General features: G+C 39.2%; 1 protein-coding gene and 1 pseudogene across 1 annotated transcript in view; one reads left to right on the forward strand and one right to left on the reverse strand.

Annotated features, from left to right (window-relative positions):
- The window catches only part of BTAF1 (BTAF1 RNA polymerase II, B-TFIID transcription factor-associated, 170kDa), a 116,314-nt gene that overhangs the window by 32,597 nt on the left and 59,023 nt on the right, over positions 1-24,694 (forward strand). The window contains exons 5-10 of the mRNA XM_005884041.2: positions 9,098-9,261; positions 14,303-14,439; positions 17,435-17,564; positions 17,834-17,902; positions 23,829-23,918; positions 24,579-24,674. Coding sequence (XP_005884103.1) covers positions 9,098-9,261; positions 14,303-14,439; positions 17,435-17,564; positions 17,834-17,902; positions 23,829-23,918; positions 24,579-24,674 — 686 coding nt within the window. The remainder of the gene's footprint in view (positions 1-9,097; positions 9,262-14,302; positions 14,440-17,434; positions 17,565-17,833; positions 17,903-23,828; positions 23,919-24,578; positions 24,675-24,694) is intronic.
- LOC102242732 lies at positions 6,040-7,534 on the reverse strand (annotated as a pseudogene).

The raw sequence follows: 24,694 nt of genomic DNA on the forward strand, positions 1-24,694 counted from the left end.
AGAAAGATAGGGAGAGAGAAACATCGATGTGAAAGAGACACATCTGTTGGGTGCCTCCTACATGCACTCTGCTGGGGATCGAACCTACAACCCAGCTATGTGCTCTTGACTGGGAATGGAACCCAAAATCCTTTGGTACACAGGCGGACACTCTAACCACTAAGCAACATGAGCCAAGGCTGCTGCTTTTTTTAAAAAAAATACGTTTTTATTGATTTCAGAGAGGAAGGGAGAGGGAGAAGAGAGAAACATCATTGATGAGTGAGAATTGTTGATTGGCTGCCTCCTGCATGCCCATACTGGTGATCTATCCCACAACCTGGGCATGTGCTCTGACTGGGAATCAAACCGTGACCTCTTGGTTCATAGGTTGACGCTCAACCACTGAGCCATGCCAGCTGGGCTGGGGCTTTGTTTTAAAATAGTTTTTATTACTGTTATAGGATGTATTCATTTTTTAATTGTGGTAGATAACGTAAAATTTATCATCTTACCCATTTTTAACTGTACATACTGTTTAGTAATATTAAGTCCATTCATATTGTCATGCGGCCAGTCTCCAGAACTCTTTCATCTTAAAACACTGAAACTTTATACCCATTAAACAATTTCCATTACTCCCCCTTCTCCAGCCCCTGGCAACCACTATTCTATTTTTTGTCTTTATGAATTCGAATACTCTAGGTATTTCATGTAAGTGGAATCATACAGTATTTGTCCTTTTTAATAATTGTTTTATATTTTTCTATATATATTTTTTTAGATATTTTTATTGATTTCAGAGAGGAAGAAAGGGAGAGAGAGAAACATCAATGATGAGAGAGAACATTGATCGGCTGCCTCATGCACACCCCCACTGGGGATCAAGTCCATAATTCGGGCTTGAGCCCTTGAATGGAATCAAACCTGGGATCCTTCAGTCTGCAGGCCAGTGCTCTGTCCACTGAGCCAAACTGGCGAGGGCGTTTCTCCATGTTCTTGACAAAACTTGTTATTAACTGACTTTGATTAATATCCATACTAGCGAGTGAAGTGCTATCTTGTAGTTTTGATTTGCATTTTCTGATGACTAAAAATCATATTGGACATCTTTCATGTGTTTATTGACCATTTGTATATTGTTGGAGAACTGCCTATTCCGATCCTTTGCCCATGTTTTTTTTATTTTACACTAGGGGCCCAGTGTACGAATTCATGCATCTTGAAAGGAACTGTGGGCTTTGAGGCTGCAGTAGGCACAGGGGCGGGTCTTGGCCCATCCTCCATGCCCCTGTCCGGCCCCTCCCACTGCGGCCCCCGGTCCCCTGTCTCCTGGCAGCCCTGCTCCCGCCGCTCCCATATGCGCTGACAGCACCAGTCCTGCTCATACCCGCTGATGGTGCGGAGCGATTGGGGCCGGCGCCAGCAATGGGTGTGAGCAGTGTCATCGCCGTCAGTAGATATGAGTGGCGGCTGCTGCCCCGATCGCCCCTCAGGAGCAGGGGGAGGTGGAGAACCCCCCGGGGGTGATCAGGGCCAGCAGCTGCCACTCGCACCCGCTGATGGCGCCGAGTGATTGGAACTGGCGCCGGGCACCGGCAGTAGGCACGAGCGGCGGCTGTGGTGCCGGCTGCGGGTGTGAGTGGGGCCGGCGCTGGCAGCAGGTGTGAGCACCGGGCAGGACCGTGGTGCGCGAGAGTAAAGAATTTTCAGTAACCACCAGAGGCTCGCCCCAAAGAGCGACTGGTGCCCAGCCTTGGTCTGGTGCCCCACTCACCTGCTCCACTATCTCGCCTTGACTAACTCCCGCCATGTTCTGCATACGCCCCCTGGTGGTCAGCGTACCTTGTAGCGATTGGTTGCTTGGTGGTTCCTTCGTTCGGTCTATTTGCATATTAGCCTTTTTAAAAAATATATATTGATTTTTTACAGAGAGGAAGGGAGAGGGAGAGGGATACAGAGTTAGAAACATCGATGAGAGAGAAACATCGATTCAGCCGCCTCCTGCACGCCCCCCACTGGGGACGTGCCCGCAACCCAGGTACATGCCCTTGACCGGAATCGAACCTGGGACCCTTCAGTCCGCAGGTCGACGCTCTATCCCCTGAGCCAAACCGGTTAGGGCCATATTAGCCTTTTTTATATAGGATTTTTATTTATTTTAAAATCTTTATTGTGGTAAGTATTACATATGTCCCCTTTTTTTCTCCCCATTGACTCCTTCTAGTCCATCCCCACCCCCAACCCCACGCCTTCACTGCACTATTGTCAGTGTCCATAGGTTATATATATATGTATGCAAGTTCCTTGGTTGATCTTTTCCCCCCCCCCCCCCCCATTCCCTCTGACATCCTAGCTGGCAAAGAATGTGAATGCAGGCTTCTAGAACTGCCAGCAGAAATCACTCCAGGATGGATTCCCTGCTGAGAAACATGCAGAGGAAGGTCAGCATTGCTACCTAAACAGATACACACCTCAGAAACATATCACTGGCCTCCCTTTCTTTTGCATAAATATAATGTTAGCAACAACAACAACAAAATCCAGAACTGAGACACATAAACTAGAAAAAATAGTAAACAGAGTAAAAAGCATAGAATACCACCAACTAAAACAACAGACAAAAACACAAGGAAAAAGGGACAATGAAGACACAGTTACCAGAAAACAGAAGATCAAATGTATAGGAAATCCTCATACATCAATAATCACCTTAAATGTAAATGGACTAAACTCATCAATAAAAAGGGCACATCATATCAGATTGTATCAAAACACAAAACCCAACCATATGCTGCCTCCAGGAGACACATTCATATATACAGTAGTCCTTTTGTTTTCTGAATTTATTTATTTATTTATTTATCTATCTATCTATTTATTTATTCTTTTCTTTATTGATTAAGGCATTGCATATGTGTCCTTATTCCCCCATTGCCCCCCATCCTTCCCACTCAGGCCCTCATCCCCCTGGTGTCTGTGTCCGTTGGTTATACTTATATGCATGCATACAAGTCTTTTGGTTGAACTCTCCCCCTTACCCCCATCCTCCCCTACTTTCCCTCTGAGGTTTGACGGTCTGATCGATGCTTCTCTGTCTCTGGATCTGTTTTTGTTCATCAGTTTATGTTGTTCATTGTATTCCACAAATGAGTGAGATCATGTGATATTTATCTTTCTCTGACTGGCTTATTTCACTTAGCATAATGCTCTCCAGTTCCATTCATGCTATTGCAAGTGGTAAGAATTCTTTCTTATTTACCGCAGTGTAGTATTCCATTGTATAGATGTACCTCCTTTGCCCATTTTTAAGTGGAATATTGTTCTTTTATTACTGAGTTGTAAGATATATATTCTAGATACAAACCTTTTGTTTGATATATGATTTACTGACATCTTTTATTTTGTGGGTAGTGTTTTCACTTTCATGATAGTATCCTTTGAAGCACAAAAGTTACTAATTTTGAACAATTCCAGTTATCTTTTTTCCTCTCAAGCTTTTGATGGCATATATAAGACACTATCGCCAAATCTACGCTCACTTACCCCTACATTTTCTTCTAAGAGTTTTATAGGTTTAGCCCTTACTATTAGGCATTTGATCCATTTTGAATTAATTTTTGTATGTGTTGTGGGGTTATGGGTCCAATTTAATTCTTTTGCATGTGGCTCTCCTGTTGTCTCAACGCCATTGTTGAAAAGAACTATTCTTTCCCCCACTGAATTGTCTGGCACCCTTGTTGAAAATCAGTTGGTCATAGACAGTTTTGTTGGATTCTCAACTCTATTCCATTGGTGTCTGTCCTTATGCCAATACCTCATAGTCTTGGTTACTCTTGCTTTGTGGTAAGTTTTAAAACCAAGAAGCATGGGCCTCCACTGCTCTCAAAACTGCCTGGTGCTGGCACAAGAACAGACATATAGATCAATGGAATAGAATAGAGAACCCAGAAATCGACCCAAACCACTATGCTCAATTAATATTTGACAAAGGAGGCAAGAATATACAATGGAGTCAAGATAGTCTCTTCAGTAAATGATGTTGGGAAAATTGGACAGATACATGCAAAAAAAAATGAAACCAGACCACCAATTTACACCATACACAAAAATAAACTCAAAATGGATAAAGGACTTAAACATAAGATGGGAAACCATAAAAATAATTAGAGGAATCCACAGGCAGCAAAATCTCAGACATGCCAAAGCAATTTCTTCACCAATACAGCTCCTAGGGCAGTGGAAACTAAAGAGAAAATAAACAAATGGGACTACATCAAAATAAAAAGCTTCTGCACAGTAAAAGAAACCATCAACAAAACAACAAGAAAGCCCACTGCATGGGAGAACATATTTTCCAATGTTATCACTGATAAGGATTTCATCTCCAACATTTACAGGGAACTCATACAACTTAACATAAGGAAGATAAACAACCCAATCAAAAAATGGGCAACGGACCTAAATAGATAATTTATGAAAGAGAACATAAGGAAGGCCAAGAGACATAAGAAAACATACTCCAAGTCACTAATCATCTGAGAGATGCAAATCAAAATGACAATGTGGTATCATCTCACACCTGTCAGAATGTCTATCATCAACAAATCAAGCGAACGACTAGTGCTGGCGAGGATGCAGAGAAAAAGGAACTCTCGTGCACTGCTGGTGGGAATGCAGGCTGGTGCAGCCACTGTGGAGAACAGTATGGAATTTCCTCAAAAAACTAAAAATGGAACTCCTATTTGACCCAGTGATCCCACTTCTAGGAATATATCCCAAGAAACTAGAAACACCAGTCAGAAAGGATATATGCACCCCTATGTTCATAGCAGCACAATTTACAATAGCTAAGATTTGGAAACAGCCTAAGTGCCCATCAGCAGATGAGTGGATTAGAAAACAGTGGTACATCTACACAATGGAATAGTACTCTGCGGTAAAAAAGAAGGAATTCTTACCATTGCAACAGCACGAATGGACCTGGAGAGCATTTTGCTAAGCGAAATAAGTCAGAGAAAGATAAATATCACATGATCTAACTCATTTGTGGAATATAATGAACAACATAAACTGATGAACAAAAACAGATCCAGAGACAGAGAAGCATCAATCAGACCGTCAAACCTCAGAGGGAAGGTAGGGGAGGGTGGGGGAAGGGGGAGAGCTCAACCAAAGGACTTCTTTGTATGCATATAAGCCTAACCAATGGACACAGACACCGGGGGTTGAGTGCATGAGTGGGGGCATAAGGACACATGTAATACTTTAATAAAGAAAAAAATTAAACTTCGTTCTTTTTTAATATTGTTGTGGATATTCTGAATCTTTTGATTTTCTATGTGAAATTTAGGATCAGTTTTTCAATCTTTGCAAAAAAGCTAACTAATAAAATAGGAATTGTGTTGATTCTGTATATCAGTTTTGGAATTATTACTGTCTTGACAATGATCCATGAACACGGAATGTTCCTTAATTTCTTTCACCAATATTTTGTAGTTTTCAGAATATAAGTTTTAATTTTTGCTTTTGATGTTGTAAATAGAATTTTAGAAAAAATATTTTTATTGATTTCTGAGAGGAAAAGAGAGGGAGAGAAAGAAACATCAATGATGAGAGTGAATAATTGACCAACTGCCCCATGCATGCCCCACACCGGGAATCGAGCCCTCAACCTGGGCATATGCCCTGACTGGGAATCGAATGGTGACCTCCTGGTTCATAGGTCGGAAGCTCAACCATGGAGCCATATCGGCTGGGCTAGAATTGTTTTCTTAATTTCATTTTGAGTTGTTTGCTTCTTTCGATCTTTTTTCCCCCCCTCTCTTTTCTTTATTTTTTTAAAAGTATATATATGTTTTAATCAGATTAGTTTCAGAACAAGTAAAATAACAGAAAAAATTACTTTAAAATAGTTGTATTTATATTCTACGATTTGCTCAAATACTGGTTTTCTTATAAACATTCTACAGGATGTTTTTTAAACAAATTTTTCACATTGTATCTTAGTGTCTATGACTTATGAAATTTTAGGGAAATAGTTCTGGGTGTTTTTATACCTTAATTTGTACTAAAGAGATGGCAGGCGGTCACATGGCATTCCATGTGGGATTCTAACATGACGTTTAGTGAGTTTTCTGACGTGGACCATCCCTTTGATGCTGAAGGTGTAATGCATCCGTTGAAAGAAGTGATTGTAGATTTGTATTACTGTTTTCTGCATCTTCCAGTTTTTCTGTGTTATCTTCTGAATTAATGTGGAATCGTGTGACTCTGGGATTCAATGCCCAAATGTTCCTTTGAAGCTTAGAAAAGTCTAGTTTTACTGGTGGATTTTCCCTTAATTCTGTCTCGATAATATTCATTACTTATATAATAGCCAAATCTAATAAATTCTGACCTCAATCGGTGCATGTAATTAGCACAACTGTTAGACCTATTGCTTCTGCATCTGGAATTAGTCTTGGATTAGGTGCATCAGCCTGAAATACAAACATATGCCTTCTCCTATGAACAGGGCCCACTAAGACAGAGTCTACAACTTGATCGTATTTTTCACTTTCTGCAGAACCCATATAGATAATTTTTCATTTCAAGTCTTCAGGCAGGTCCTTGATGTACTTGAAGGTGATCTTTTTTTATAGTTTCTGTTTCTCTATTGAGGTATCCTATATTTTCATTATTGTGATAGTATCTTCCTTTACATTGAGCATTGTTAAACTCGCAGCTTTAAAATATTGTCATTGCCCTGGTTGATGTGGCTCAGTTAGTGAGTGTCATCCCATACACTGAGAGGTGGAGGGTTTGATTTGAGTTCAGGCAGGGCACATACTCAGATTGCAGGTTCGATCCCTGGTCGGGACACGTATAGGAGGCAACTGGTCAAAGTTTCTTTCTCACATTGATGCTTCCCTCTCTGTCCCTCCCTCCCTTTCTTTCTCTCCTTTTCTCCCTCCCTCTCTCTATCTCTCCCCACATTTCTCTCTCTAAAATTAATAAAAAGTGTCCTTGGTTGAGGAGGAAAAATCTTGCCCTCTAATTTCAACATCTGGGTTATCTCAGAGTTTGTCTTTTCTTTGGAGAATGGGTTACATTTCTTGATTCTTTGTATGTCAGTTAATTTTGGATTGTATCCCTCACACATGCTGGAATCTGTTATATTCTTCCAGAGTGTTTTGGTTGATTTGGTTTTTGTTGCTTGTTTGTTTTAGCATGCATTTAATTTGGTGAAACTCAAATTACAGATTCCAACAGCTAAAATTTCAGATCAAATTTTAGCTTTAACTGGACTGTGTGGAGTCTGCCCTGTGTGTGCAAAGTTCAGAATTCAGCCAGAGATTTGGCTGAGTTTATACAAAATTTGCTGTTTCTCTCTGGCTCTCTACTTTCTGCGTTTTCTCTATCTTCCAGTAGCTGTATTGACCCCTGACTCTTTTCTAGTTCTTCAAGCCAGAGAGACTGGGTTTTTTATCCAGCTTTTAGCTGCCCATACACCATGGACTGGGTTTACCCTCAGGTTAAAAACTGCAAAATTGGGAGACTCACCCAGTGCCATGCTCTTCTTCCAGGTATTGACAATTCTCTAAAGGTATATGCCTACTTTTGTACTCTTTCCAGTCATTGTTTTCAGGTATTTGTTTTTTTCATATTTTGTCTAGAGCTTATAATCTGTGGAGAGTTAGTCCAGTAAGAACTTATGAGAAGCAAATCATTATAGTTTTTAAAATGTTAAAAAAAATTTCTAATTTTGTAGAGCCATATCTTGCAATTTAGCTATTTTTAAGCACAAAATTATATCCTATCTAATAAAAGGGTAATATGCAAATCGACCAAACTGCAGAACGATTGGTTGCTATGACGCACATTGACCACCAGGGGCAGATGCTCAACACAGGAGCTTCCCCCTGGTGGTCAGTATGCTCCCACAGGGGGAGTGCCGCTCAGCAAGAAGCTGGCTCACGGCTGGTGAGCACATGGGTGGTGGTGGGAGCCTCTCCCACCTCTGCAGCAGCGCTAAGGATGTCCGATTGCCAACCCATGGGGAGCGGGCCTAAGCCGTCTATTGGACATAACCTGATGGCTCCTGGATTGTGAGAGGGTGCAGGTGGGCTGAGGGACAGGCACCCGGCCTCTAGTTTTTAAAATAATACCTTTTGATCTGTTTTCCAGTGAAGTATTACAGGTTTTACTTGGGACATTTAAAATCTGTCTACTTTTATGCCTTATCTTTGTTACTAGGGGTATATCATCTCAGAATACATAAAAGCCTCACTTGGAATAAGCATGTATTTGTTGAGATCTTTTCTGTCAAATAAAACCTAGATTTTTGTTTTGTCTTAGCTTGGTTAGATCTTTCAGAGAATGTACAAGGTATAGTTATACTAAAATAAGATTATATTTTTCCATAGGAATAGATCTCATTTTATATATACTCGATAATTGACAATAGGGCAATGGGGAAGTCTCAATGAAAAATATTTTCTAATGGTTAGGTAATGGAATTTATGACATTAAATTATCCACTATTAAAGACTGAGTATGGCTTGCTTATTGTCAGGAGGGTTGTTTTAATTTTATAAAATATATTTTTATTGATTCAGAAAGGAAGGAAGAGGGAGAGAAAGATTGAAATATCAATGATGACAATCATTGATCAGATGCCTCCTGCATGCCCCCTACTGGGAACCAAGCCCACAACTCATGCATGTACCCTTGGCCGGAATTGAACCCAGGACTCTTCAGAACCCAGGCTGACACTCTATCCACTGAGCCAAAGCAGCCAGGGCAGGAGGGATGTTTTAACAGTTAAAAAAAAAATTTGTATTTTATTTTTTTTAAGTTTTATTTGAGCTTCTCTTATATTTTTAAAAAATTTTAAATATATTTATTAATTTCAGAGAGGAAGGAAGAGGGAGAGAGATAGAAACATCAACGGTAAGAGAATCATTGATTGGCTGCCTCCTGCATGCCCCCTACTGGGGACCAAGCCTGCAACTCAGGCATGTACCCTTGACCAGAATCGAACCCGGGACCCTTCAGTCCACAGGCTGATGATCTATCCACTGAGCGAATACTTCTTAGCTGATTTAGAGGAAATGTATTTCTTTTCTGCTTAAAGGTGAAGTGGATCCTAAAGAGAGGATAGCACGCCAACGAAAACTATTACAGAAGAAACTTGGCCTTAATATGGGAGAAGCCATTGGAATGAGTACTGAAGAACTCTTTAATGATGAAGATTTAGATTATACCCCAACTTCAGCAACCTTTGTAAACAAACAACCTGTAGGTAAAACCTTTATTTGTTTGATTTTAAACAATAATACAAAGGGCTTGTTTCATTTTGCTAAGCAGCTGCAATTTTTAAAAAATACTGTCTTTAATTCTGTTCATTGCTAATGTCTTTATAAATTGGGTTTCTGGTGACAGATTTTTAAAGAGATAGAAGTTCAACCTACCTTGTAGAGACTGGACTGTTAGATAAGACCTGTGGTGGACCTTTTGAAGCCTCTTATATTGAGAACTCCTAGTTGCACCAGTTGCTCTTTCCTTTGTTCTTTAGCAAAGGGGGAAAAAAAGTAAATGTTTGAGAGAGTGGGATAGTAAGGGCTATCATAGTCAGATATGAATCTAAAATCTTTAGAGCTGTGATTCATTTTTTTTTTTTTATAATTGTAGTGGTATTTTATTTTATTTTTTTTTACTATTATTGTAGCGTTTTGTTTTATTTTATTTTTTATTGCTAAAAGTATTACAAAGGGTATTACATATGTGTCCCCCACCCCCGCCCTTGACAATCCCCTGGCCTCCCTTACCCCCCAGTGTCTTATTGTGTTTATTTTTGAACCTGATGTAAGAAAGTGGTCTAGTTTCATTTTCTTGCATTATATCTGTCGAATTTCCCCAACCCCATTTATCAAAGAGACTGTCTTTACCCCACTGTATATTCTTGCCTCTGTACTTAGGAAATCTAAAGTGTTTATTAGTTTTCATTCAGGTAGCATAACTGGAAAAATTAGGTGAGTTTCTAGTTCATTCTCTATTGCTTTGTTCTCTCTATATATACATTATAAAACCAGAGTAATATTGAAGATTATTATACACTTTTTTAAAAGAGAAAAACCAGCAATCCAGACCTATTTCCTAACAGTAATTGTTACTTCTGCTTCCAGGCTTAGTGACCGCTGTTCAGACTGACTTCCATTAAGTTGTAATTTGATTGAAATGTTATTTTTTTTATTTCTTGACTGAAAATGCAACTAACCTTTGTACTATTTTAGTCTAAACCTCCATTTTTCATTTTCATACCAAATAGCAAAATATAGGATCTTTCTTTCTATCTCTGAACAGAATGAAAAATAAACATTTCCTTAAGTAATTTTTTTTCTAAAACCATAAGCAAAAATAATAAAGTACTGCTTAAATGATAGGAATAACACAAACATTTCAGAAATCAGAGTGGGATCACAGGGTCAAATGGGAGTTCCATTTTTAGTTTTTTGAGGAAACTCCATACTGTCTTCCATAGTGGCTGCACCAGTCTGCATTCCCACCAGCAGTGCACAAGTGTTCCTTCATTTTTTAATTTGAGAAAGTAACAAACATGATAAAAAGGATTTAAACATTTAAAAAGGATATACAATATGAAGTAAAAGAAGTTTCTTTCCAATAATTGATAGATAGCCATGTCCCCATGCTGCATAGGCAATCCTGTTGTAGTTATTTATGCATCCTTCTGAAATGTTCTGTGTGTAGACAAGTATGTGTGCCCTTTTAAGCCATGTTTACCTTTACTGACTTCATGTAACTGAAATATCAATATATATATAGATTGATCACATTCTTTTGTAATAGCCTCAGGCTATTTTGTTAGTGGCTTTACCATACTTCTGTTCTGTATTGCCCCTTTTCTCTCTGTTCTTCCAATTTCCAATAGATGCCTGTGCACTTGTTTTTTTTTAATGCCCCAGACTCATTATAAGCTGTGGCTTTCTCCTCAGGAACATTAACATACAAGTGAAATACTACCTTTCAGGGGTTCAGTACCCTTTCTTCTTGCCCTTGCAATATTCTTTCAGGGTTCTGTGAGCCCTGTTAGGATTTCCTGCTTTGCAATCATAAAACCACCTTCTCATTCCCTTGGCCTTGCCCTTTACTTGAGAATGGTCTATTTGCCTTTATAGTAATTGTTCTCTTAACCATTAGAATTTGTCAACTTTATATTTTTAGGGTTAGGGGGTGTGTGATGATGAATTACCTTTGCAGACAAAGAACAATATTGCACATACTGGAAGGGAAAAGGAAAAGAGTATAAAGAGGCAGAAAATATAATGACAACCAATAAAGAGTGGAAAGAAATGAGGTAGAAAAAGGGGTAAATAAAAAAAATAGAATTAAAGGAGAACAAAAATGTAGTACTGTGATCACAGTATGGTAATTGGGCATGGTGTAAGAAAATGAATGGGCAGGTATATTAGAGAAAATAGTCAGTATACAGAAGAGTTGGACATGGGATGGGTAACAGCCAGTTTATGGTTTGAAAGATCCAAGTTTGGTTGTAATGGACATTTGGGAGGAGTTACTGCTGCATTAGGTCATTATTGCTCCACTAGAGGCCCGGTGCACAAAAATTTGTGCACTCGGGGGGGGGGGGGGGGAGGGAAGGGGGGTCCCCCAGCCCGGCCGGTGCCCTCTCGCAGTCTGGGACCCCTCGGGAGATAACGACCTGCTGGCTTAGGCCTGCTCCCGGGTGGCAGAGGGCAGGCCCAATCCCTAGGTGCAGCCCCTGGTTGGGCTCAGAGCAGGGCTGATTGGGGAGTGGGGGCACCGCCCCCTGTCACACTCAAGGCAGGGTCGATGGGGAGGTTGCGGCGCCACCCCCTGTCACGCACAGAGCTGGGCCGATCAGAGGGTTGGGGTGCTGCCCCGTCACTCACAGAGTAGGGCCGATCAGGGGGTTGAGGAGCTCCCCCCTGTCACGCACAGAGCTGGGCCGATCAGAGGGTTGGGGTGCTGCCCCGTCACTCACAGAGTAGGGCCGATCAGGGGGTTGAGGAGCTCCCCCCTGTCACGCACAGAGCTGGGCCGATCAGAGGGTTGGGGTGCTGCCCCGTCACTCACAGAGTAGGGCCGATCAGGGGGTTGAGGAGCTCCCCCCTGTCACGCACAGAGCTGGGCCGATCAGAGGGTTGGGGTGCTGCCCCGTCACTCACAGAGTAGGGCCGATCAGGGGGTTGAGGAGCTCCCCCCTGTCACGCACAGAGCTGGGCCGATCAGAGGGTTGGGGTGCTGCCCCGTCACTCACAGAGTAGGGCCGATCAGGGGGTTGAGGAGCTCCCCCCTGTCACGCACAGAGCTGGGCCGATCAGAGGGTTGGGGTGCTGCCCCGTCACTCACAGAGTAGGGCCGATCAGGGGGTTGAGGAGCTCCCCCCTGTCACGCACAGAGCTGGGCCGATCAGAGGGTTGGGGTGCTGCCCCGTCACTCACAGAGTAGGGCCGATCAGGGGGTTGAGGAGCTCCCCCCTGTCACGCACAGAGCTGGGCCGATCAGAGGGTTGGGGTGCTGCCCCGTCACTCACAGAGTAGGGCCGATCAGGGGGTTGAGGAGCTCCCCCCTGTCACGCACAGAGCTGGGCCGATCAGAGGGTTGGGGTGCTGCCCCGTCACTCACAGAGTAGGGCCGATCAGGGGGTTGAGGAGCTCCCCCCTGTCACGCACAGAGCAGGGCCGATCAGGGGGTTGAGGAGCTCCCCCCTGTCACACACAGAGCAGGGCCCGTGGGGTGGGGGTTGGTGCTCCGCACCCTGTGACATACAGAGCAGGGCCGATCAGGGGGTTGGGGCGCCGCACCCTGTCACACACACAGCCGCAGGGCGATCAGGGGGTTGGGGAGCTACCCCCTATCAGGCACAGAGCAGGGCTGATCAGGGGGTTGGGGAACCGCACCCTGTCACGAACAGAGCAGGGCAGATAGGGAGGTTGTGGCCCCGCCCCCTGTCACACACAGAGCCACAGGGCGATCAGGGGGTTTGGGCGCTGCCCCCTGTCACGCTGATCCCGGTGCCAGGAGGCCTCGCGGCTCTGCTGATCCCGGTGCTGGGAGGCATATTACCCTTTTACTATATAGAATAGAGGCCTGGTGCACGGGTGGGGGCCGGCTGGTTTGCCCTGAAGGGTGTCCTGGATCAGGGTGGGGGTCCCCACTGGGGTGCCTGGCCAGGCTGGCTGAGGGGCTGAGGGCCTTTTTCAGGCTGGCGGGTGACTGAAGCTCCCAACTGCTCCTTTTTTTCTTTTCTTTTTTTTTTTTTATTCTGGGCCAGCTTTAGCTCTGAGGCCTTGCTGCTGAAAACATTGATACAATGTTGCGGTCCGGCTGGCTGAAGCCTGGCTGACTGAAAGCCGGTTTTTGGGGGTTTGTTTAGCGTTCTATATTTGCAACATAGTTGCTTAGAGTTGCAGCTGAGAGGCCAGCAAGTTAGGCGGGGAACGTTGGAGTCTGCCAGTCACTGGAGCAAGCAAGCCTCCCTGTTCGCTTCAGTGCATGGCTGCCGGCTGCCATCTTGGCTGACAGTTAATTTGCATAAGGATATGCTGATTAGCCAATGGGAAGGGTAGCGGTCGTACGCTAATTACCATGTTTCTCTTTTATTAGTGTAGATTGCCTTATATGTGCACCAATGGTCCCTGGATCAAGACTGTAGCATGGGATCCATACCAGTGGCCTTAATTGGTTGTAGAATGGTAAATTTCATTTGAATCTTAATCAGTTAGTGGCAGAAAGGATCTTTAGGCTTGGGCTGAAAGCATTTCTAACTTCACAGTCTTTATAATGTCTCCCATGAATGGAGAAGAGATTAAAAAAACAGTAGGCAGTGAGTGCTTAGAAGAAGAGTGCTTATTGGGGTAAGTTGACTATAGGATGCTGGACCAATCACTTCTGGCTATAATTTTTAAAATATTTTTCAACAGATGATAATTATCAGTTTCTTGCATTGACATTCTTTATTCTTATAATTTTTGATTGGTATTATGGTTATTTTGAAATCTCATGTCTTTTTTGTGGGTTAGGACCATACATTTGTGTCACATCCATGACATAAGAAAAATTAAGAAACATGAGCATCTGTTAGGATTTGGAAGAACAGGGAAAAAGGAAGAAGAGAGTGAAATTATGGTACAGCCATACAGTGGAATAGCATGAAGCTCTCAAAAAAGAATGTGATCAATTTGTATATAGTGAAATTTATAGACATACTCCTCTTTTGAGGCTGAGACTATGGATATTTGACTTCTTTAGTTCAAACTCTGTTCTTTTATTCTTTTAGACTCTCCAGGCAGCTGAACTTATTGACTCAGAATTTCGAGCAGGAATGAGCAATAGACAAAAGAATAAAGCTAAAAGAATGGCCAAGTTATTTGCAAAACAGAGATCCAGGGATGCAGTGGAAACCAATGAGAAGAGGTAGAAATCTTTTTCTGCTATTCACTTAAAATAGTACTGCTATATAGCTTAAATCTGTGTCTGCTTGATCTCTAAAACATTTTGCTGACATTGTCTCTAGCTGTGGAGTACCATTTGGATTGTCTTGCTCAACTGTCAGAGAGTATTTACTATTATAGGGACTAGGACAACTTCCCAGAAAAATCTGCATGCAGATGTTTTCCTTACTAACTATGAACTCTGAACGAGGGCTGAAGGTCTTCCAAGGGGAGCACATTTCAAGCAGAGGCAACAGTATAAATCCCTTAATCATGGAGTATCCAAGAAATAGAAAGAAGGGCCGTATAGCCAGGATGAGTGGATGGAAATGAGAGTAGTAAAGAGTGAAGTCAGAAAGATGATGATGTAAGGCAGTGGTCGGCAAACTCATTAGTCAGCAGAGCCAAATATCAACAGTACAACGATTGAAATTTCTTTTGAGAGCCAAATTTTTTAAACTTAAACTATATAGGTAGGTACACTGTTATTAACTTATTTAGGGTACTCCTAAGGCTTAGGAAGAGCCACACTCAAGGGGCCAAAGAGCCGCATGTGGCTCGTGAGCCACAGTTTGCCGACCACGGGTGTAAGGGCTACAAGTTAGGAAGAGTGCATTAGTAAAATGAGAACTATTATAGTATTACATTGCCTGTTTCTTAGGCTGGAGGCTAAACCAAATAACAGGTAATAATTATGTCTTGTTTACCTAACTTGTTGTAGGAAAGAACTCTATGGTTGAACTCATGATCCTCACGTTTTTGTTTTTCTTTTTTCTCTCATGTTCTTAATGAGTCAGTAAAAGTGGTATCTGTTCATGGGTTGGAGCAGCATTTCTCAAAGGGTGGTTTAAAACAACCCCCTTCAGAAGCACTTGAGGGACTTGTTAAAATGCAGGATCTTGGGCCCCATTCAGCTCTATTATATCAGAATTTTTAGTGGTATTCAAGAAGTGCTTGAGTAAATGATGGATTAAACACGAGAGCCTATAAAAATAAATGTTTGTTGCAGATGGCAACCTTTTTACATTTTCCCCATCTATATAAAGCTAAAAAATAAGTGTTTACAGTGTTTATTTAACCCCTAGAGTGCCGGGAGCATGATCGCGCACCTCCTGTCTTTCGCCAAAAGTGCCGGGAGCGCTATTGCGCTCCTCCTGCAGTGTCACTATTAGATGCTAGTAGTTCACTCTTTATGTGGGAAAAAAAAATTTAAAAACCTTAACTCAAAATGCCTTGGCAATTTTAGCATAGTTCCTAGGATATTGGTTGGCACTCAAAGGGTTAAAAGCTAGGCACAGTAAAGGACAAATAATAAACATCTAGTTGGTATAAATTTTCATATGGGATTATTTTATTTTTTAAGTATAGAATCTTTATTGCTTGTAGTTAACAAGATTTTTTAAGTTAACAGTTCATTAGGATTGTATGGTAACTAGTAATTGTTTCGACTGGCTTTTATTTATATAAGCACTTTTACCCAAATATTTGAATATTGGAAATATTAGATCTTATTTTTCAGATTTGTGATTCATTCATTCCACGAATATTTACTGAATATCTTCTATGTGCCAGATACTGTACTAGGCACTCAACATACAGTAGTGAATAAAATAGATAAAAGATTTCTGTTTTTTGGAGCTTACATTCTAGAGCAGGGGTCTGGCCTTGCCATGGCAACCACAGGTGGGACTCGAAATTCAATAAATCTAGGAACTTTTTTCATAGCAACATAAATATATATTAAGTGAATTATGTCATAACTATCTGAATGGCCCTTGGCCAAAAAAAAAAAAGGTTCCCCACCCTTGTGCTAGAGGGAAAGATGTGAAATAAGATAAATGAATAAATCACATGTTAATAAGGATTAAGAAGGAAAAAAGTGAAATGTTTTGGGGTAGAGACTTTAAAATGTAAATAGACCGATCAAGGAGGGATTCACAGAGTTGACTTTTCGGGATCTGAAAGAATCCTTACTTCTTTCCACATAGAGGAATAGCAAGGGCAAATGCCTGGAAGTAGAAATGTGCCCAACTAATTCAAGGACTGTAAGGTGACCAATGTGGCTAGATTGGAGAGAATTAGAGTAAAAACAATAAGGAGTGAGATTAGAAAGGCTCAGATTTTATTCATCACCTTATAGAAAATATAGTTGGCCAAACAAATTACACTATTAAGATGGGGGCAATATTTACAGAAAATGATGCTGTATATACCTTGACGGTGCTAATTTGTTCCTTTCCATTAATTCAGAATAGTTTTACTTGTCTTCTCCTTTGTAATATTTTGTTATGGAGCCAGCCTCAATATTTATGGTCCTTTAGTCATAAAATAACATTCCTCATATTTTTTGGAAACATTTTTATTGATCAGTTGTCTTATCTCTGTTTTTCAAGAACTAATAAAATTATAGTGTGTCACTCAATATATTTTCTCCTGAGTACAGAAGCCTAAAAAAGTTATGCTTGGCCAGATTTAGGTGGTTAGACCAAGGGAGTTTGAGAGGAGCTGGTTCTAGAAAGGCAAAAAACAAAGACTTGTTAAATTTGAAAGTAAGAATTAATTGGCTATTTTATATTCATCAATAAGGATATATTTTTGCTCAAATTTTAAGTAGTTAATTTAAAATTTTTTTTTATTTATTTCAGAGAGGAAGGGAGAGGGAGAGAGAGATAGAAACTTCAATGATGACAGAGAATCACTGATCGGCTGCCTTCTGCTTGCCCCCCATCAGGGATCGAACCCGCAACCCGGCATGTGCCCTGACCGGGAATCAAACTGTGACCTTCTAGTTCATAGGTCGATGCTCAACCACTGAGCCATACTGACTCAGTGGTTAATTTTTGTTATTTGATATATGAAATTATAAATAAATCATAAGAATATGACAAAACATTTGTTCAAATGATGGGTTTTCTTACATTTATTGTGGTTCACATTATCCTTATTCACGTTTCAAACAGTGACTTTATTTTTTTTAGCAATGATAGCACTGATGGAGAACCAGAAGAAAAGAAACGAAAAATATCAAATGTTGTTATTAATCAGTCTGCAAATGATTCCAAAGTCTTGATTGATAATGTTCCAGACAGTTCTTCCTTAATTGAAGAGGTACTATTGAAATGCCCTAAAGTGTCCTTTGAAGTTGTTTATAATTTTTTCATACTAATGTGTCAGTAGATAGTATTTAATAATCTGTCAAATGAAATAAATTATATTAAAAATCTTATTCCTTTACTTCATTAATAGCAATTTTAATTATTTAAACATGTTAAGACCTGACTATTATTATTATACCGCTACATAAATACACTTTATTAAATTATTAGCATAAAATAGACCTTTGAATTAGTAGTAATATTGTCTGTTTTTTTATTTAGACAAATGAATGGCCTTTGGAAAGCTTTTGTGAAGAACTTTGCAATGACCTTTTTAATCCCTCCTGGGAGGTATGATCTCTCTCTTTCTTTCTTTTTTTTAACCTATTTTATTTATTTTTTTAGGTATTACTTTTTAAATTGAATTTATTGGGGTGACATTGGTAAATAAAATTATATAGGTTTCAGGTATACAGTTCTATAATACATCATCGTATATTGTATTGTGTATTCATCACCCCAAGTCAAGTGTTTATTTAGGTTCTTTGCCCATTTTATATTGGATTCGTTTTTTTTTCTTTTTGGTGTTGAGTTTTTTTAAGTTCTTTTTAAATTTTACCCTCTTACCATACTGTTGTCTGTGTCTCAGAGTTGTTGTTTGCTTAATCCCTTCAACTTGTCTTGGCCAGTTTGGCTCAGTGGGTAGAGCATTGGCCTGCAGAATGAAGGGTCTTGGGTTTGATTCCAGTCAAGGGCACGTACCTCAGTTGCAGGCTCAATCCCGGCCCCGGTTGGGGTTTGTGCTGGAGGCAATCTATTGATATGTTTCTCTGACATCGATGTTTCTGTGTTGCTCCCCCTCCCTTTCACTCTCTAAAAATCAATGGAAAAAATATCCTCGGGTGAGTATTAACAAACAAATTTAAAAAAAAATAATCCCTTCAACTTTTCCACCCAGCCCCGCAAACCACCTCTTCTCTGACAGTCATCAGTCTATTCTCTGTATCTGAGCCTATTTCTATTTTATTTATTAGTTTATTTTATTCATTAGATTCTGCATATATGTAAGTGAAATCATATGGTACTTTCTTTCTCTGACTAGCTTATTTCACTTAGCATAATATTCTCCAGTATTCATCCATACTGTTGTAAAAGGTAAGATTTTCTTCTTTTTTTATGGCTGAGTAGTATTCCATTATGTATCACAGCTTTTTTATTCACTCATCTGCTAATGGGCACTTGGGCTGCTTCCAAATCTTGGCTATTGTAAAACAACACTGTGGTGAACATAGAGATGCATATAGTCTTTCTAATTAGTGATTTGGGTTTCTTGGAATATAGTCCCAGAAGTGGAATTGCTGGATCATAAGGCAGTCCCATTTTTAATTATTTGAGTTACCTCCATACTGCTTTCACAGTGGCTGCACCAGTCTGCATTTCTATCAGCAGTGCACGAGGGTTCCCTTTTCTTCACATCCTAGCCAGCACTTGTTTGTTGTTTATTGATGATAGCCATTCTAACAGGTGTTAGGTGATATCTCATTATGGTTTTAATTTGCATTTCTCTGATGATTAGTGATGTTGAGCATCTTTTCATATGTCTATTCACCATCTGTATGTCCTCTTTGGAGAAGTGTTTATTTAGGTTCTTTGCCCATTTTATATTGGATTAGTTTTTTTTGGTGTTGAGTTTTTTTTAAGTTATTTATAAATTTTAGATATTAACCCCTTACCAGATTTATCATTGGCACATATGTTCTCCCATTCAGTGGGTTGTCTTTTTGTTTTGTTGATGGTTGCCTTTGCTGTGCAAAAACTTTTTAAGTTTTATGTAATCCCATTTGTGTTTTTTGTTTGTTTCCCTTACCCAGGGCAATATATCAAGAAACATATTGCTACATGAAACATCTGAGATTTTACCGCCCATATTTCCTTCTAGGATTTTTATGGTTTTGAGTCTAACATTTAAGTCTCTAATCCATTTTTAGTTTATTCTTGTGTATGGTGTAAAAAGGTGGTATCGTTTCTTTCTTTCTTTTTTTTTTGCACATTATCTGTCCAATTTTCCCAACACCATTTACTGAATAGACTACCTTTAGCCCACTGTATGTTCTTGCCTCCTTTGTCAAATATTAATTAACCATAAAGGTTTGGGTTTATTTCTGGGCTCTCTATTCTGTTCCATTGATCTATATGTCTGTTTTTATGCCAGTACCATTCTTTTTTTTTTTTTTTCATACTGTTTGGTTTTTAATCTTTATTGTTCTAAGTATTACATATGCCCCCACTTTTTCCCCCCTTCACCACCTCCAGCCCGCCCTCTTGCCCCAGTCGGCTATTGTCTGTGTCCATGGGTTATGAATATATGCATGTAAGTTCTTTGGTTGATCACCTCCCATCCACCCATACCATACTGTTTTGATTACTATGGCCTTGTAGTATAGTTTGATATCAGGTAGCATGATTCCTCCAACTTTGTTCTTTCTCAAGATTGCTATGGCTATTTGGGGTCTTTTGTGATTCCATGTAAGCTTTTGGAATATTTTTCTAGTTCTATAAAATATGCCACTGGTATCTTGATAGGAATTGCTTTGAATCTATAGATTGCTTTGGTTAGTATGGACATTTTAATGATGTTAATTCTTGCTATCCATGGATGTGGTACATGCTTCCACTTACATATATATATATAGCTTCAATTTCTTTCTTTAATGTCTGATAATTTTCCGAATACATGTCTTTTACATCCTTGGTAAAATTTATTCCTAGGTATTTTTAAAAATTTTTATGCAGTTGTAAATGGGATTGTTTTCTTAGTTTCCCTTTCTGGTAGTTCATTATTTGTGTATAAAAATGCAACTGATTTCTATAGATTTATTTTATATCCTCTACTTGACTGAATTCATTTATCAGTTCCAGTAGTTTTTGGTGGAATCTTTAGGTTCTCTCTATATAATATCATGTCACCTGCAAATACTAACAATTTTACTTCTTCCTTTCCAGTTTGTATGCTTGTTATTTCTTCTTGTCTGAATGCTGTGGCTAGGACTTCCAGTACTAACTATTGAATAAGAGTGATGAAAACAGACATACCTGCCTTGTTCCCAATCTTAAGGAAAATGCTTATAGTTTTTGCCCATTGAGTATGATGTTGCTGTGGGTTTGTCATATATGGCTTTTATTATGTTGAGGTATGCTTCCTCTGTTCCCGTTTTGCTGAGAGTTTTTATCATAAATGGGTGCTGGCTTTTATCAAATGCTTTCTCTGCATCTATTGATATGATCATATGATTTTTTGTCCTTCAATTTGTTTATGTGGTATATATATCACATTTATTGATATGTGGATATTGTACCAACTTTGCATCTCTGGAATAAATTCCATTTGATCATGGTGCATGAACTTTTTAATGTATTGCTGGACCTGGTCTGCTAATATTTTGTTAAAGATTTTAGCATCTATGTTCATTAGGGTAATTGGCCTATAATTTTTTTTCTTTGTAGTGTCTATACCTAGTTTTTGAAAATATTGGCTTTGTAAGATGAGCTTGGGAGTCTTCCCTCCTCTTGAACTTTTTGGAATAGTTTGAGAAGGATAGGTGTTAGTTCTCCTTTGAGTATTTGGTAAAATTCACCTGTGAAGCCATCCAGTCTAGGACTTTTGTTTGTTGGGAATTTTTTTTTTATTATTGCTTCTATTTCATTAGTTGTAATCTATTTATTTAGATTTTGTGATTCTTCCTGATTCAGTTTTGGAAGAATGTATGTTTCTAGAAATTTATCCATTTCTTCTAGATTGTCTAATTGTATTTCTTTTGTGTCAGTCATTACTTCTCTTTTCTTCCTATTTTATTTATCTGTGTCCTCTCTTATTCTTGATTTATTCTGGTTAAAGGTTTGTCAGACTTGTTTGTCTTTAAGAAAAACCCACAAAAAACACACCCAGCTCTTGGTTTCATTGCTCTTTTGTACTTTTTTAGATTATTTTATTTACTTCTGCTCTGATCTTTATTCCTTCCTTCTACGTACTTTGGGCTTTGTTGTTATTTTTCTAGTTCCTTTAAATTTAAAGTTAGATTATTTATTTGAGTTTTTTCTTATTTCCTGAGGTAGGCCTGTAATGCTATGAATTTCTGTTTTAGGACTGCTTTCACTGTGTCCCATAGATTTTAGGTTGTTGTGTTCTCATTTTCATTTATTTCAAGGTATCTTTTGATTTTTTCCTTGTTCTCATTGTTTAGTAACCTGTTATTTAGCCTCCATGTCTTTGTCTGTTTTTCATTTTTTTTCTTGTGATTGATTTCTAGTTTTATACCATTACGGTCAGAAGATGCTTGATACGATTTCACTCATCTTAAATTTACTGAGACTTGTTTTGTGTCCTAAGTTGTGGTCTGTCCTAGAAAATGTTCCATGTGCATTTAAAAAGAATGTATATTCTGTTGTTTGGGGGTGAAATGCTTTGAAGATATCAATTAAATCCATCTGATTTAGTGTGTCATTTAAGGCTGCTGTTTATTTTTTATGGTTTCTGTGTCCTTTTCATGCTTTTGTAGTTCTTAGTAAGTTTCTTGAGCATCCTTATAAACCCCTTCCCCCTCTTTTTTTTTTACTCTATATCTGATAAATTGCTTGCATCTATTTCATTTAGCTTTTTTATTTTTCTTGAGATATCACCTCTTTTTTCATTTGGGATCTGTTTCTTTGTCTCCCCATTTTGGCTGCCTCTTTGTGTTTGTTTCTGTGTATTAGGTAGTATATAGCCTTATGTAGTAGGTGTCCTGTGGGACCCAGTGGTGCAGTCTCCTTGACCACCTGAGCTGAGTGCTCCAGGAATGATGTCAGGAGAAACCCCGGCAGCTGAGATATCTCTCCTGAATCTCAGCCGCCACTTGTGGGAGCATGGCCAGCCCTTGTCACCTCTCCACGTTTCCTACCAGTCTCGCTGTCTATGGTTTCTTTATTATAATTTTTCTAGCTTTATTTTCTTTGCCAATGAAGGGAACTGTGTCGAGCACAGTCTGTTTTATCATGGTTCTTTTTTTTTTTAAAATATATTTTATTGATTTTTTACAGAGAGGAAGGGAGAGAGATAGAGAGCTAGAAACATTGATGAGAGAGAAACATTGATCAGCTGCCTCCTGCACATCTCCTATTGGGGATGTGCCCGCAACCCAGGTACATGCCCTTGACCGGAATTGAACCTGGGACCTTTCAGTCCGCAGGCTGACGCTCTATCCACTAAGCCAAACCGGTTTTGGCTTATCATGGTTCTTATTCTTTCCTCGTGTCCTTCTCAGGACCACTGCTCAAGGCATTTTCTATTACCAAGTAGAAAACTTTGGACTGATTTTCACCTTTCATATCATTTTTGTTGTATTTCTTTAGTGACTTGTTTATTTCTTTGTATTATAGTTCTCTCTCTATAATACAAAGGCTTGTATATCTCTCCCAGACAGTAAAAATTTCCTTTGGACAATTTTGATTAAAAGTAGAAATTTCCACAACAGCTTTTAAACCTCAAATATATTTCTTCAAAGAAAATCTTCAGCAGGTCCCAATATGTAAGAGATATGAAAGTAAAGTTCCTCTGGTTGAAGTTGAGGGTTGTTGGTCTCAAACCATTCTCTTCCTCTTATATTGGCCTCTGGGTAATTTCAAAGACACTGGTTTAGAGTACCTTTTAGCAGTCTTTCTGCTCTTTGATAATATTTCTGTTTAAAGCTATTCATGTTTTAACTCACAAGAGATCTTGGAATAAGTGGGTGCAGTGTCAGTGGCCTGTTTTCTCCCTTCCATATGTCACTTCAGAAGGGTATAGGGCTATAATGAAGCATTAGTCATGAGATATTTTATTTGAATTGTCTTCTTTTGCCACTTAACACTGGTAGCTTTAGAACTTAGTTTTGATGCATATATTCTAAGATATTGATATTGGGACTTTGAAGAACAATATATGATACTTTCTTTAATGTGGATAATGCTGAATGCAAATAGAGGGTACAGGAGGGACAGCCAAGTGGATTACATATACCTCGGGAGGATATTAGAATAGCTGTTATCTTAGCTTGATTTAAAAAACATTTTACATAACCAAGATTATAACATTTATATATGTATTTCTCCTTGAATAGTAGAAGAAAAAAACATTCTTGTGAAATGTCACTTAGTTTATTCCAATTTCTTAAAAATCTAATATTCCCTTTCCAAATTAAAGAAGTTAAACTTGGTTTCTTAAGCATTTAACCTCTGACATTTGCTTTCTGGTTATTTCTAGGTTCGACATGGTGCAGGCACTGGACTTAGGGAAATACTTAAAGCTCATGGGAAAAGCGGTGGTAAAATGGGAGACAGTACTTTAGAAGAGGTAAGTCTAGTAAAGAAACAATTATTATTGAGTAGTTGACTCTTCTTCCAAGTTAGAGAAGTAACAGAGCATGTACCATAAGGTAAAAATGAAAGGTAAATAATAAGAAATATGGAAAGGTGATTTTGAGGGGAGGAGTAAAAGTAAAAAGCTTAGGATGAAGTTTATTTATAGACAGGAAGAACAAGTTCACAGGAAAGATGTTCAGAAACATTGAGTGGAAAAAATATGTAGAAGCAATATTTGAGCAGGACATAATGGATTAGAAAGTAGAGTAAAATGAATAAGAGGATAGTTCAGAGGCCAGTGAGCAATATGATTGGTGTAGCATGGAGACACTGGTAACAGCATAGATAGTAAGTAAATGATAGATACAGTTGATATTGGAGCAGCCTTAAGTAGTTTCTTCACTTCTCTTGGAGTGCAAGCAGTATAATAGAATTCATGAATTTTAAAGATTTTGGTATAGTATATCTGAATCTAATAAGAGGATGTGGTTAATATTAAAGATAGCAATTGGAACTCTAATATATTTTGGTTATTATTCCTACAGCTAAAATAATCCATTCCAATATTTTAGTTTTTTGTTTTGGACCTAATATTTCCCCAACCCTCAATACAAAGTGTGATCTTTTTTACTAAAAAATGATTGTTTAACAGATGATTCAGCAGCATCAAGAGTGGTTGGAAGACTTGGTTATTAGACTCCTTTGTGTTTTTGCATTAGACAGATTTGGAGACTTTGTTTCTGATGAAGTAAGTATCACCTAAGGGAG

The sequence above is a fragment of the Myotis brandtii genome, unplaced genomic scaffold, assembly GCF_000412655.1.
Source record: "Myotis brandtii unplaced genomic scaffold, ASM41265v1 scaffold810, whole genome shotgun sequence".
NCBI classification, from domain to species: Eukaryota; Metazoa; Chordata; class Mammalia; order Chiroptera; family Vespertilionidae; genus Myotis; species Myotis brandtii.